At 35.6% G+C, this 16,553-nt stretch overlaps 1 protein-coding gene and 1 pseudogene across 1 annotated transcript; both read left to right on the top strand.

The window, feature by feature from the left end:
• Positions 1–410: 410 nt before the first annotated feature.
• LOC144548694 (O-methyltransferase ZRP4-like) lies at positions 411–1,783 on the top strand. Its single transcript, XM_078297425.1, has 2 exons — positions 411–1,243; positions 1,362–1,783. The coding sequence occupies exons 1-2, from the start codon at positions 911–913 to the stop codon at positions 1,656–1,658; spliced, it is 630 nt and encodes a 209-aa protein (XP_078153551.1). The 5' UTR covers positions 411–910; the 3' UTR covers positions 1,659–1,783.
• An 8,961-nt stretch (positions 1,784–10,744) lies between these two features.
• On the top strand, positions 10,745–13,365 carry LOC144548381 (UDP-glycosyltransferase 79-like; annotated as a pseudogene).
• Positions 13,366–16,553: the final 3,188 nt, after the last annotated feature.

The following is a 16,553-nucleotide window of genomic DNA, read 5'->3' as shown; positions in this document are numbered from 1 at the left end:
TTGTAAAAAGATAAAATTTTGAGATTATTTTGTTAGGTTCACTGACTTTAAATAAGTACTTTTATTGAGTTGTGTACCAAGATGTACAGACTTGAAAAATTGGATGCAACAACTACCGCCAGATTTAAAAAAAACAAAATTTTGACATTACTTGTTAGGTTTACAAAATCAAAATCAACAATTTATAGAGTTGTGTAGTAGTGTTTACATAATTTAATAATTTGATTTATTATTTGTATTCAGTAACTAGCACCAAATCTAAAAAGATTATCTAATATATTACTGATTAGCTCTAAAAACATGAAATCAGAACTTGAAAGTGTGGAGCACAGTTTACAGAATTGATAGAGTCGGATGCAAATTAAGCATTAAATTTTCAGCTAAACTGATAGCTATAAATTTCCATCCAAATTAAGCAGCAGAAACCAAAAAGCAATAGCATCCATCCAACCGACCTAAAAGAACCACATAAACGAAACTAAAAACCAACATGGAGTGCTGTGACATGCTCAATGCTCAAGCAGAGTTATGGAACCTAACCTTCAGTTATATCAAATCCATGACTCTGAAATGTGCAATTGAACTCGGTATTCCTAATGCAATCCACAACCATGGTCAGCCCATGACACTTGATGAACTTCATGCTGCGCTTTCACTTCCCATAAACAACAAACCTAATTTGTGGCGCCTTCTGCGCATGCTTACTCATTCAGGTTTCTTAGTTGTTCATGATACTAGCAAGAACAAATAGGTAGTCTATGACCTTACTCCGATCTCACGCCTTGTTATTAGCAAAGCTGATTCATTGAGTTTGTTCCCTTTTGCTCAAGCTGAGCTGGATTTTGCTATTGTGAAACCATCACTTCATTTGGGTGATTGGTTCAAACAAGATAAGCTTGAGGCCTGTGAGATGGCGCATGGTTGCACCTTCTGGGAATTGACAAGCCAAAGGCCTGAATTTAACAAGCTGTTTAACCATGCAATGGCCAGTGATAGTTCCTTTCTATGTGATTTTATAATCAATGAACATGGTAATGTATTTCAGAAAATATCTTCTTTAGTTGATGTAGGAGGTGGATCTGGATCTGTTGCTATTGCAATAGCTAAGGCTTTTCCAAAGATGGAGTGCATTGTTTTGGACCTGCCTCAAGTGGTAGGCCACCTTTCAACTGATGGCTTAGTAAAATTTGTTTCTGGAGACATGTTTAACAACATTCCACCAGCGGATGCTGTTTTCCTCAAGGTATCGTAAAATTTTATATTAGTGTACATTCGGTATTTCTGTGATTGCGTGTCTTCGTTAATACCAATGACTAACATACATAAATTTGTCATCTTCTACCAATTACATTATTTCTCAGCATATCCTACATGATTGGTGCGATGAAGATTGCATAAAGATATTACAACGATGCAAAGAGGCAATTCCTTCGAGGGATGATGGGGGTAAGGTCATTGTTGTAGATATTGTTGTCGGATCGGTCGGTACTATACACCGAGAATTGCAGCTGTTGGTTGATATTTCAATGATGACGGTAACTAAAGGAAAGGAGCGAGATGAGGAGGAGTGGTGGAACATATTCAAAGAAGCAGGATATATTTCTTACAAGATTGTTGCTACTCTCGGTTTTCGATCAATCATTGAAGTATATCCTTAAGTTTCACGGGATATCATTGATGTTCATGAATTACATACTGAATTATGTACTATTGCTGTTTTAAGCCTATTATTGATGTATCGTTTCCAATAATTTCATTGTAATGAAAAAAGTCAATTGTTTATTCTTCGTTTATATTTTCCTATCAGTTTAGATCATATCCTAACACAATATGTGACAGAGCTTATGAAAAATTTTATGGTCCACTTATTTCACTTCCGACAGTCCAAATTATGGCATTTCACTGAAAACCGACGGCAAGCAGATTACACGCGCAACCAGAAATTATCTTCACTTGTCACCATAACATTAGTAGGATGAATCGGGGCAAGAATTTAGGCCAAGTTAATGTAAAATTTGATATTTTCAGTGTTAATATTTGTTTCCGTTTTGTTTGACCAAGCCTACAAACTTTCTTAACCAGATTTCAGTTTCTAAACTCAACAATCCAGGAATTTGGATCAAGATATGATTGTATATATACATATAAACATGGTTCCGAAACTTGGAATCGGGTTTTTGACCGTAGAATCGGGATCGGATGAATCAGCTGGAATCGGAAGAATCGGATCAGTAACTCAGATTTTTTTGGCAGAAGTTTGTTTTGTAGCCAAAAAGTAAGAAAAAAATTGATAAAAAAAATAATTTGTAAAAAAAACTATGTTAAGACAAAATATTACACTCAAATATCCACTAATTACAAAATGTAATACAAACATTACAAATAAAACACAATTTTTAAACATAGGTGTATTTAAACATATTAACTTTGTTATCAATTATGTAATATTTTATTGCTAATGCATTTTTTTGTTTGTGCAGTCAGTTCATGATTATAAATAGATATAATGAATTACTATTGGCAAAAAGCTCCATCAGTTTCTTTCCTTTCAGTCGCTTTTTTTGTTTGCAATGCACTTATCAACCACCATAATTTGGAACGTATAGTAATACGCTGCTGGTTTTTAGTTTCACTCATTATTTATTGGATATTATTCTCATTTTATTAAGCAAGCATTTAAAAATAATTGAAAAAATTGTTGACTCGGCCAGACTCAGACAAACTTGGCCATCGGACAGACTCGGCCGAGTCAAACACTATTCAACCGAGTTTTGCTAAAAAAATTGCATGAGCGCGAGACTCGGGTGAAACTCGGACCGGACACTGCCGATAGCGAGTTGACTCGGAATTGACGGAGTTTCCAAACCATATTTTGAACTTGGAAAGTATAATTCTAATTGGTACCAGTAGTTTTATCAAACTTCCGTTAGTTTATGCAAGGATTTAAATGCCACTTGCAATGAGATATAGAATCTTAACAAGCGAAACCTTTGGATGAGCGAATCATTAATGGTTACTTGTTAATTTTTAATTATTATGTGAACGTGATATCTTCAGGAGCGGGGGCTGTCCGATGCCCATCGGACCAGGTCCCGTTCGATGGGTAGTCTGAACTGTTGGATTTCATCAATCACCCGTAAACTTGATTAACGGAGCACACACTATTGAACTTGATTTATCAGATTTAGATCCGATTGAAAGATAAAACCCAATAAAATTCTATCCTCAAACTCCGACTCTTCACCTCCTCCCTGGCTCCCTCTCGCGTGCGTCGCCTGTTCTCTCTCACGCGCGCTGCACCTGCGTTCTACCCCTCTATCTCTCTATATGTTTTTTCAAGCAGACCTTAGCTTGCTCCCTAGCAGCTCCGATCAGATTCAAAGAAAAGGAGAAAAAGAAGGGGGTTCTACCACACCGACGTCAAATGGCATCACTACCGCTGCCCTCCTCGGACCTAACCTCTTTGAAGGCCTCTCCACAAATCTAAGTTCCTGCCCAAAATCCATGCTGGGTACCAGTCTCTTTGTTCATTGTTATTTTCTTATTACTTGTTATCTCATATTTGCAATTGAATCCAAAATTCACATGTTAATCGAACCCTGCCTAAGATAAAATTTCAATATACGACTAAATTGCAAAATCTGGTTGAGAGTCTTGACCTTTGCTGTCTTATTACTAAACTCTTAATTTTGGATAATTAGTTGTCACCATCAAATGCTTCAAAGAACTTTTTTTTTTGATAGAAACCCGTAGGTATATTTCATTGAAAGTCATAAAGAGTTACATTATGGAAAAGTAAATTAAACTACTTATTGTTACCTACTGTAAATGAAAAAAGTGCGGAATTAAAAACATCTCTACTCCTATTTTCCTAACTAATTATTTGCCTTCGTTTCCATACGAGCTCTGTTGTATTATTCTTGCCTCGTTTGCGATTCTGTGAGGCTGTGACATCCAATCTCTTCTTGCATGGCTGAGGACTGTTCTATGCCGTATGCTCTTCCAAATTGTTATACACTCTTCTACTATTGGCCCTGCTTTCCATGATGGCAGGTTTTCAAGTGTCAGTGAGATAACCATTTGTACCAATGTTTTGCAGTCAGAAAAAATCGCCCAGCGTTGCGTGGTTGCTCCTGCCTGTATGTGCTTTAGTGTTTGTAACATAGCACATGCCTCGGCATGGAATGGGTCACTAGTGGTCATAGCAGTTTACATGGCCTCCACCAGTTTCCCTTCCTCATCAAAGCAGAGTATCCCTGTTCCAGTTTTGCATGATACTTGGTAAAAGTGTTTATATATGTTCATCTTAGGTAATTTCCAAGCCCAACAACACACAGAAAAATGGGTATGTTGGTAGACTTGGGCCTTAGCACAACTTTTGGGCCGTAAAAAGTTGAGCGCTGAGACCTATTATACATTTAATGGAAAAGTCATGGGGTGCTATTGAATTAAATGATGATCAAAATTAACAGGATTGGTAATTGTCTTTTTTTTGAAAGCTTGGTAGTAGCTACCAATGTTCGTGAGGGGGAATCGAACTCTCGACCTTTGGGTATAACAACTCTAGGACATTTTTCTAGCCAATTGTGCTACCTCCCCTTTCTCAGAATAATTGTCATTAACCAAAATGATACATTTAGTCGCGTTTTTCTAATTCTTATTTCGACAGACTAGTTAGATTAACAAATGTAGACCTTAATATGTACAACAGTTGTGTGTTCAAAATATATAATTTGAAGAATTAAGAACAATAGTTGACTAAGATAATGACCTCAGTGTGATAAATTATAAATCTACTATAATTTATGAAAAGAGAAGAAAAATATCATTTCAAATAATTTGTTGATAAATTCACTACAAAAGCAAATTCTATGCCGCTTGAATTATCTGAACAAATAGCCCAGATTGAGATGGGCTGACCGCAGCCTCACATGTGTATTATCAGGCAATTTGTAAAACAAACTTTTATCCTGCGCGTACAGAAGGATATTAACTGTTGCTGTCTGGAACGCTACTCCGGTAGGACTTCAGCTTGGGTCCAATAGCCATTGGATTCAAAGTGGTTCCAATGGGTTCGCTCACCATCGGATCTGTTTTAAGATTTGTGCGCACGAATTTTAAAGCATACTCAAAAGTGCGGGCGTGAATCCTAAAGCAGATCTGATGGTGAGCGAATCCATTGGAACCACTTTGGGTCCAATGGCCATCGGACCTAAGCTGTTCTACTCCGTTAGATGGCTACAATCCTTGGCGTCAGTTGATCCTTGGCGTGATGTTCCCTTATGTGTGTGGAAAGTAGAAAATAAATATAGACATGTGATGTGAAAAGTAGAAACTTGTGATGCATATCCAATGACATATAGACATGCATTCGTATGTGTGTGAAAAGTAGAAAATAAATTGTTTGTTCTCACAAACAATCAATTAGAATACTAAACATATCTCTCAAGCAAGCTATGTATTTTTAATTATTTTATTAAAGGGTAAAATAAGAATCTTATTATTAAAAAAGAATTTTAATAAAACTAAATAAATTAGGTCAATTAGTGAGTTTTTGAAATTTAGAATGGTAAATATGACATTATAAATTTTGGAGGAGGATGATACGTAATTTCAAAGTTTTTGAAGGTATACATGAAATTTTCCCTACTATGAAGTAGAGTTCTGCTGCCATATAATTTTGATGTCATGATGTGAAAGTATTTTTTTTAAAATTGATCTTAAATTTACAATTTAAGTGTCAAATATTTCTTTTTTTTTAACGAGAATTATGTCAAAAATGTTATTTCCAAACTTGTGCTGACGTGATTTCATAATATTTTATTATTTTCACTGTATCTTTGCAAACTTGTGCTGACGTGAATTCATAATAAGTGTTCATGCAGTTGATTACTTCAAATCTGGAAAATAAAATTACAAAATCTTGCTATTTTGTTGATCTTTCAATTGCAATCATTTATTAACTATGAAGAGAAGAAGAGTAATTAACCAACAAATTTTACCTTCTGGGTCTCAATTGAGGCATCATACCTTCCTTATTCCTGGCCCAAATTACAAAATTGTCATTGCTCTGCAAATCACCTCCCAAATTATCCTTCATTTTAGATGCAGATTTCTTAAAAAATGGCCATGCAATTTTTTGCTGTTTTACTGACAGTTTTGGGCCGTTGCTCATGACTTATTATACTTTCAATGGGATGAAAATTAAGGCCTTTATTGGGTTATTAGATTGAGTTGTGGATTAAGTATTTGCAAACCGTATATAAAAATTCACAAGGTTGAGTTGTTAATTTTCCATGTAAATATATATATTTTTTTAATTTCATGTAAACATGTAATGCACAAAAAAGGACTAACGTTTTTAAAATCTATGTATTGAAATTACGTCATTATAAAAATATTTATGGTTGCATTAGAATTATTAAATTGCGCCATTATAAAAATATTTATGGTTGCATTAGAATTATTAATTGCAACCAAAATTTAGTTGCATTTAATTTATATGTTGCAACTATAGAGTTTGTTGCGATACATTATAATATTGCTACTATTTTTTTGGTTGCAATAAATGCGCAATAGCAACAATTTATTTAGTTGCAATAGTTTATTGCTATGAATTTAGTACAACTAAAAGTTGGTTGCAAGAATTGCACGAGTTGCAACTGTGGATTTCGTTGCGATATATTATCTTATTGCTACTATTTTTTTGTTGTGATAAATGCACAATAGCAACCATATATTTGGTTGCCATAGATTATTGCTACGTATTCCATGCAACTAAATTTTGGTTGTAATAACTGCACAAGTTGCAACTATGGATTTCGTTGCAATATACTATCTTATTACTACTATTTTTCGGTTGCGATAATGATTGCAATAACTGCACAAGTTGCAACTATGGATTTCGTTGCGATATACTATCTTATTACTACCTTTTTATGGTTGCGATAAATGCGCAATAGCAACCATTTATTTAGTTGCAATAAATTATTGCTACGCATTTTATGCAACTAAAATTTGGTTGCAACAATTGCACAAGTTGCAACCATGGATTTCGTTGCAATATAATTTTATTGCTACCATTATTTGGTTGCGAATACTAGTTTATCGCTACCATTTTTTGTTGCGATAAATACACAATAGCAACCATTCATTTGGTTGCAAACTTTATTGCCACGTCAGTATAGCAACCAAATTATGGTTGCAATAAATAATTTTTTATTGCAACCAAATAATAGCTATTGCAACCAATTTTTTGGTTGCCCAAAGTGAATTTTGGTGTAGTGGTCGGTGATTCCACTTTCAAGAATCTCTTTTCTAGCAAACAAAACCTCAAGCTACTACGGGTTCGTAATGAACCTGACTTAATTCCAACTTACCCATTTGTTGGATACACTGAAGTGGGCGTAGAATTACTCATAGATACACAAAAATCGCCGTACTTAAAAAGTCCGGGCAATATGACGACCTGGCATAATTTAGAGGGATACATGCATGCAGTTGCTGGTGTACAAGGGAAGAAGGGAGGGTTTCAGCTAGAAGTCGATCGAGATGTAGCACTTGTTAACAAATCAATGGATGCATTGGAGGACGATTATCAGATACCGATTTCTTGGAGAGTTCGACAGGACAAGGGTATGGTTAAAGAAGCAGATGGGCATTGGAAGTTAGTAGATCATGAAGATGATGATGATTGATGATCGATGATGGTTGATATATTGTTGATAATTGCATGTCATACAATGTAATGGAGAAATATATTTGTGTGAAATGTTCGGCAGTTGTTCTTGCATGCCTGTCATGTTTGTTTGAGAAAAAAAGTGGTTCCTTTAACTGGTCTTAACTAATACAAGCACACACTACCTAATATAATATTGTGTGAAATGAGTAATGATCTACAAACTTTGATCTTATTCAATATTTTAATATTAAGGCCCGTAATAATTTCATTTCTATATATATATATATTTTTTTTTCTATTTGGCATGATGAGAATGTATATTTTGAAATAAGCAAAGTAATTAATTAAAACACTTGTGTCTAGTGTTGAGCGGATTTTGACTATTTTTTATTTAAATTCCCTAATTATCTTATTTTCAAAAGGATTTTTGATAATAATTTGAAAATATAAATCACCTAATTAATTGGCAATATTGACGAGGTTGCTAGAGGACAATATATATTGACATGGTCAAACTGGGAAAGAGAAGAGATAGAGGTAATTAAAATCGGGCCTGCGGAAGGACTTAATGGGCCGAGAACTAAATGATCATGTCCCTTAATTTGTAATTTTGGGCCCACAGGGTCAGAATTAAAGAGTACAACGAGAGCCACGCGACAGAGAAAAGAAAGGAGGAGCCAGTAAGGGATATAGACTGAACAATGGAGAACAAAAGTAGAGGAGAGAGAGACAAATGGTACCAGCTAACTAGCGCACCATCACTTGAATGCAGCAAGTTTATTATGCTTCTTAAATTGCAAGGGCTTAATTTGATGTTGAATCATATATAGTACTTGAGTTGTCCTTTCTTAATTGATAGGGAAGTGATTTTAGTAGAGATTCACAAAACAACTTAATCATTGCCACTCATAAAAGTCAACACCATTATAGCATTAATTACATTGGCAATGGAATTGTCATGGGAAATACATATATAGGTCCAAATTAATTACTTTAGCGCCTCTTCATTTCTGTTTTTTTAAGAATATATAAGTAATTCGGTAGTAGAAGGCACGTTACAAAAATAGAAATTTTCAAATAATTAATTACCAACGGATTTCTAATAAGACAAATAAATCCATATGTAAAATTCAAATTTCAAATAATTTAAATGAATGGAAAATCAAGGCAATCACCAAATTTAAAGCACCATGCTGTAAAATTAATTACATATTTTAATTATAAGGATTAATTATTGGTCCCAAGTAATTGATTGAAAAAAAATGAGATAACTAAAGTATCAATTAAAAATGACTTATTTAAAGGTAATGATGCGTAGTTTAAGTCATGTAGAATTGGACAATACAAACAAACAAACAAAAGATTAATTAAAGTCCAACTTGATATTGAGAGGGATTAAAGTACTAGCTTGTCAAGTTAGAAAAGCAAAGCAAGGACTGATAACATAAATATATATCATGTAATTGTCTTGAAGGAGTGAATACATTGTTACAAAATGAAAATATCGTGCGTCTTTTTAAATTATAACGGGTGCGCGATTCGTTTCAGATTAAAACACACGATGCAATATCATTCAACAATGTAGAATCTACACTATAAGATACTGCACTGGATCCAGTGGCGAAGCCACCCTTCCATAGGTAGGCATGGCTGCCTACCTCTGGAATTTTTTTTTGTTCAGAGAATCTGGATTTGATTAAAGACTTGCCTATCCTTGAAAAATGGCATTGCCTATCTCTGGACCAGTCCTAATGATTTGTGACGATTTTCTTCTGACTGGGCAGATTCTACCATTTTTTTCATGGTGAGTCGATCGATTGAATTTGGGAGGAAATACAAGTGTGAAAATGGTGAGCCGAAGGAACTCGGGGAAGAAGATAGTACAGCTCAGAAAAAAGAAGCTTTAAGCATTATAAATATTAAATGGACCTGATGTATGTATGGTGTAGTGTATTGTTCTGAAAATATGAATTGATTCATAATGAACCATGTTTGGCCGAATGCATAAATATTAATGTATATCCCCAACATATAAAAGAACAATTGTACAATTGTCCGACCTGGTGTATTAATTAGGAAGTAGATTTTTACTAGTTTAGGCTGATGTCCTTTTGGTTCCTTTCTTTAATGGGATAATTTCATATTTGAACAATTCTCCGGCCCTCTACTTATCTTCATCTTCATATAGTATAATTTTGTAACAATAACAAGCTAAAACTTTTACCTTTATGTAAATTGTATGTTATTCGGGAACTCATCAATTTATTCGAATCCAGACTTGATTTCTGTCTATCCCTGACTCAAATCCTGGCTTTGCCACTGACTGGGTCTGAATCCCAGCTATAAGTTCCTATAATCATGACTTTATTATATAGGCCCATTTAGCCCACGCCCACTATTTTGATCGCTATGATTTTATTTTATGGGCTTTGGGCTCATAATTTATAGTTTAAAATTTTGAATTTGCTAATCACGGAGCCACATATGAGCTGGAGCTAGTTATGTGGACCGAAGAAAAATAAATTAGTATTTCAAAAAAGATAAAGGAAGTTTTATCAAGTCATGGATGAGGTAATCATGCATGAGGTGATCACAAGAGCGTCATGCAATTAATTCAAAAAGGTCAAAGGCGGCATTGAATCTTCTATGATTTCTCTTTATTCTTTAAGCATATAATATTTCCTGTATCGTTAAAGTCAACTTGTCAGTATCATAATTCCTCGGTATATATGTAGTCTAAGAGGTACAAGTTGCATATCCTCTGAGGTAACAGAATATTTATGCTTACAAAATACATTGTCAGGCAAAACACACCTACTGCTGCTTGAGAAAGTTCAAGATTTTAGAAGGGTTTCAATTTAAAATTCTCTTCCTTAATTTGCTCATTGATTCTCACTAGATCACATCGATCCTTGTATAAATACTAGCCAGTAGCCACTCACTAATATCTACTAAACGCAACCTCTCTCATAAATAATAAGCAAAAGCAAACAAGCAATCAGATACATCTTTGAAAAGAGAAGGCGATAATGGCACACCATAAACAACACCAAAAAATGCCCGCATGTGCTTGTCCTACCTTACCCAAGCCAAGGTCACATCAATCCGATGCTCTAATTCGCCAAGCGGTTGGCCCACCACGGCCTACGATCAACTTTAGCCATCACCCGATCAGTTCTCGGCTCAACCAAACCAGAAGCCGGTCTGGTTCACGTTGCAACAATTTCTGACGGCTTCGATAAAAGTGTAACGGAAGTCAGTTCTGTCTCGGACTATGTAGCTCACCTCAAGTCAGTTGGTTCTAAAACACTGGAACAACTCATGCAGACGGAATCAACTTCCCGTCAACCGGTCCATGTTGTCATCTATGACACGTTCATGCCATGGGGAGCTGATGTAGCGGGGCGGTTTGGTGCAACAACAGTTGCATTTTTCACTCAATCCTGTGCGGTCAAGTTTGTGAGAGAAAATTGGATATGCCAGTTTTGGCAGGGCCGGTTCAGTTGACAGGTTTGCCGATGCTTGAAGTCGGGGATTTGCCTTCGTTTGTTCTGAAACCCGGTGTGTACCTGGCTTTTGTGGAATTGTTGACAAATATATTTTCAGAGCTAGATAAGGCAGATGAGATGTTGATCAACTCTTTCTATGAGCTAGAAACTAAGGTATGACTTACAATTTTAGTACCCTACAGTCCATACTTTCATTTTTTTACAAGAAAATATTGGCATATTTCTATTTTAAGTTGGACGTGTGATTTTACATTTTTACACATCTCACAAATCCTTTCTATATATGGAATAAAACACATGTATCTCATGGACAAAATTTAATTTCTAAGCAGGAAGCAAAATATATGGCCTCTGTCTGGCGAGCGAGGACTAACGGACCCACTGTGCCATCCTCTTACGTAGACAGCCTCATTCCATCTGACACTTCCTATGGATTTCACTTCTTCAAACCAGACACGGATCCGTGCATGGCCTGGCTGGACACCAAACCTGTAAACTTGGTCTTGTTCATTTCCATAGGTTATCATCCCTGGACAAGGTCCAAATGGCCGAGCTGGCTTACGGCCTTTTCAACAGTAATGTACCTTTCCTTTGGGTAGTTAGGTCCTCTAAGATGAAAAAATTACCTCATCCTTTGGGTAGTAAGGTTTCAAAGATGAGGCCAAGGAAAGGGGCCTCATAATCATAGTTCGTAAAATCGGCCGATTCAACTCGGAATCGGACTGGACCGACCCGATTTTTGCCCGATTCTCAAGTTGGTGCGATTCTTTTCAAAAAAAGTGGATGAACAGTGAAAAAATCGGCCGATTTTCCGATTTTTTGTCCGATTTACACCGATTTGAACCGATTCAAACGATTTAAAGCAAAAAAATTTCAATTTGACTAACCTCTGTGCCGATTCAGAGAAAATCGCGCCATTTGAATCCACCTCTGTGTCGATTCAGAGAAGAAGAAGGCAGCCCGAAAGGGGGAGAAGGCGCGCAGGAGGAGAAGGTAGCCCGAAAGGGGGAGAAGGCACTGAAGACGCGCCATTTGAGCTTGATTTTTCGAACCATGGAGAACTGAGAAGGCGCTGATTTTTGCCACCGTGGTGAGAAGGGGGAGAACCGGAGAAGAACACCGAAGTCGTGCAGGAGGAGAAGAACACCGTGCACCGAAGACTTGATTTTTCGAAAGGCGTTGATTTTTGCCACCGTGGTGAGAAGGGGGAGAAGAACACCAAGTCGTGCAGGAGGAGAAGATGAACACCGAAGAAGTGCTAATATTTGACACTTTTTTAAATAGGCCCTTGATGTTTTTCTTATTCAGAACTTAATATGTATAAATCTTTTTTTTAGTGAAAGGCCCTCATTCTTTTTTTTTTTAATGAAAGGCCCTCAGCAGTAGCATGACTAGTGTTCAATTTGTTTTTTCTTGCATGTGATACTCATTACATTATGCATGTGACTTACATTATCCTGTAATACTTTAAATAATTAGTGGATTATATGAGTGTAATATTATCTTAATTAACATAGTTTTTTTAAAAAAAATTTTTATCAATTTTTTCCTATTTTTTGGCTACAAAACAAGGCTTCTGCCAAAAAAACCCGATTTACCGATCCGATTTTCCGATTCCGGCCGATTTATCCGATTTTAACTAGCCGGTCAAAAATCCGATTCCGATTCCGATTTTGATTTTCTGAACCATGCTCATAATTACATGGAGCCCATAATTGGATGTTCTAGCTCATCGGGCTGTCGGGTGTTTTCTGACACATTACGGGTGGAACTCAACTGTGGAGGCTCTAAGTCTTGGCGTGCCAGTGGTGGCATTTCCTCAGTGGACCTACCAACCAATGAATGCGAAATATGTGGAATGTGTATGGGTGGTTGGGGTACGGACACGGCAAGACGGAGCTGGATTGGTCAGAAGAGAGGAGGTGGAGAGGTGTGTGAAAGAGGTGATGCAAGGAGAGAGATGTGAGGAGTATAGGAGGAACGCACAGAAATGGAGCAACAAGGCAACAGAAGCCATGAAAGAGGGTGGTACTTCCTATGGGAATATTGTGGAGCTTGTTGCAAAGTTTAGTAACAAGTGATCAACCTTCTATCTTTTTTATTTTCATGTTTTGTTTTGTTCAATTGTTATTTGTAGTGTGCTTTTGAAATAAATAAATGGAAAAAAAATGAATATAAGCATTTCAAATTTTCAATTATGGACGTAAATACAAACACAGCATTAGTCTCCAAGAAGGATATGGCGCCTACATTATCGATTTAAATCTAAACATCAAGAAAGTTTTTCGTACATGCATATCCATTTCGTAATTATTCGTATTTTGATTTGTGTGCTCATATAGATTCACGGGCGGATTAAATCATCTGCACTAATCTTAAAGCGGATGTGGATCCTATGACTGGTACTGGTAAACAGAGTCAAATATCAATCCATATAGTACTGGAGGTCTGGAACAACAATTCTTGTTAAACAGTATTCTAAACCAGAAAGTTTGCATAGGTATTTGGAATATTTATACACAACAAAACAAGGCACATAAATTAGAAATGTACAAAATAATCATGAAGGAATCATAAGCAATTGAAGAATTCATATGGCAACAATGTCCAATTAGAAGTAAAACACAACAACCTTCCTAAATTAAACACCCACAACTTTTTTTAAAATAAGCACCCACTACACAACATAATAAAAAATAACTTACTACTATACCAACTATTCCTAAAATAATAACTATGCTGGTAAAAACTGATTCCTACAAACTCTAATCAATATCTCCGAGATAATTAGTATCTGGGGCCACCGAGAGGGCGCGAGCTATCTATTCTCTCCTGAACCTTCTTGAACCGCATCTGCAACATTGTCTCGAAATGCAGGTTTTACCGATCTAGATTCTGCAGCTGCTCCTGTATGTCAGCAACCTTCCGCATCTGTGATGCTTCCTCTTGTTACGGCCATAATACGGGTGATGAATCGTCCAGCCCGTCAGAAACAATGACGCACACCAGCTGACCACATAAGGTTGAGAGTTCGCTGGCCTTTCTCAAAACTCAAGAGGATCGACCTTTTCCTGTTCAAAGTCGCACAACGAACTGATTGAGTAGCAATCAAATTCATTTTGACTTTCATTGTCCCCATCTCTTCTCTTCTCTTCTCTACTTTTCTTAATTTCTTGCCTTCTTTCTTCCATCTTAATTATGTCGTTAATTGGAAGAAAATGAAAAACCCTAGCTAGATGTATGAGTAGTGGGCATATATATGTAAACACGCCTGAGATATTTATAGTATCCTAGTCTTATAAAATTAACCATTCTATATGTTGTTGTTGTTTTTTTTTTATGGTTGAACCATTCTATATATTTTTAGTATTCTAGACTTGCTATAACGGTAATATTTGGAAGGGTAGCGTTTGCAAATGGTTTTTTTTCCGATTAATTTGTTGCAAGAATATATAATTCCTTAAAAGAAATCAATTTTTATCCATTCCAAAAATGTATGTTGCATTTGCAGCTGCAGCAACTCAAGCTTTTATCTTTAGTGAAGATAAAAACATATACCCGTCAACAGTGTGCCTATTTTCATGTGTCAATGGAAATAAGAACTAAACGGATCACCCTTTTATTAAATATTTCGGCCCAAAGAAATAAAAGAAAGGGAAAATTGTCATAATGCCACTCCAAAACCTTCAAATTGTCAAAATACCACTCTAAACTTTGAAATTATAAAAATGATACTCCAAACTTCATTAATTTGTAATTTTGTCATTTATACTCAATTCTTATACAATTTAATTTTATTAAATATTAACTGAAAAATACTATTTTGAAATATGTATTTCTGTACCGGGTTGTGCAATTCTAAAATATGTATTTCAAAACAATATTTTTCAGTTAATTTTTAATAAAAATAGTATAAGAATTGAGTATAAATGACAAAATTAAGAATTAATGAAGTTTAAAATGTCATTTTTAAAATTTCAAAGTTTAGAGTGGCTTTTTGACAATTTGAAAGTTTTGGAGTGGTAAATAACTAATTTTCCCTAAAAGAAAAGAACCCGTTCACTACCTTCCCAGGAAAAAACAATATATTGAAGCCCAAAAACAGAAGGCCTTGAACGTACGACCATTTTTATTAAAACCCTAAAAAAAAGGTTTTTACAGATTTGCCCTCAAATTCAGTTTTTTTTTTTAAATTGCCCCAACCGTCAGGACCACCGGCGGCCCAGTTTACATACCAGACCGCCAGGCCCACGGGCGGTCCACTAGGGACCAGACCGCCTGGGGTCCGGGCGGTCCTCTTTTTTTTTTTTTTGAGATCTTAATATTTTGATTTAAATAATTTTGTGAAGTTTTGATTTTCTTGTTTAGGGTGTATGCCAAAAATTAAGACATTTGCTATATTTATGAGTGAGATATCGTAACTTTTTATAACTTTGATTTGATTTGTCAGTTGGATATCACAAGTCTAAACATAATACTAATTAAGGACTTAGCATTGATTCAAAAAATTTCAAGTTCTGACAGCTTGTTGATCTTCTTTTCTTTATTTTTGATACTAAATCAAATCAAAGTTAAAAGAGTTACGATATCCAAATCAAATCAAAGTCCTTAATTAGTGTTATATTTAGACTTGTGATATCCAACTGACAAATCAAATCAAAGTTATAAAGAGTTGCGACATCTCACTCATAAATATATCAAATGTCTTATTTTTTGGCATACACCCTAAATTAGAAAACCAAAACTTCACAAAATTATTTAAATCAAAATATTGAGATCTCTAAAATAAAAAAATAATAAAAAAAGGACCGCCCGGACCCCAGGTGGTCTGGTCCCTAGTGGACCGCCCGTGGGCCTGGCGGTCTGGTATGGAAACTGGGCCGCCCGTGGACCTGGCGGTTGGGACAGTTTAAAAAAAAAAAGCTGAATTTGAGGGAAGATCTGTAAAAAATTTTTTTTTAGGGTTTTAATAAAAATGGCCGTTGAACGTAACAGGTTTCGCGAAAAAGAAAATAATTTTCCTGAACAAATGCGCATATGATTGTCAACAGTATACTGAGATCCCAAAATTATTTTCCTGTTTCATCTCTCCGGCCTAAAGCTATTGTATTTGGTTTTCATATTGAAAGGAACTTACAATACCCATAAACTGGTCTAAAAGGGAATCATTTAGTCTGTATGTAGGCTCTTATTGGACATAATGCCACAGTAAATATTGGATTGTTCAGCCTGTTACTGGTTTGTAGTACCAAGAGACATTAGGGTCTTTTGGCAAGTTCTGATACTAACACAATCATAAAAGAGAAATGCCTTGTACTATTCATTTTTTTTTTAGAGGCAATCCAGATGATCTGGGAAATATA

This window comes from Carex rostrata, chromosome 33, assembly GCF_964058835.1.
Source record: "Carex rostrata chromosome 33, lpCarRost1.2, whole genome shotgun sequence".
In the NCBI taxonomy this organism is placed as follows: Eukaryota; Viridiplantae; Streptophyta; class Magnoliopsida; order Poales; family Cyperaceae; genus Carex; species Carex rostrata.
Note: the sequence above shows the minus strand (reverse complement) of the source record. Positions and strands in the feature narration are given on the sequence as shown.

Bases quoted from the DNA above. Each gene is read 5' to 3' on its own strand.
- LOC144548694 (XM_078297425.1), top strand. From the start codon at position 911: ATGGCGCATGGTTGCACCTTCTGGGAATTGACAAGCCAAAGGCCTGAA. The intron at 1,244-1,361 runs GTATCGTAAAAT...ATTATTTCTCAG, and splicing joins CGGATGCTGTTTTCCTCAAG to CATATCCTACATGATTGGTG.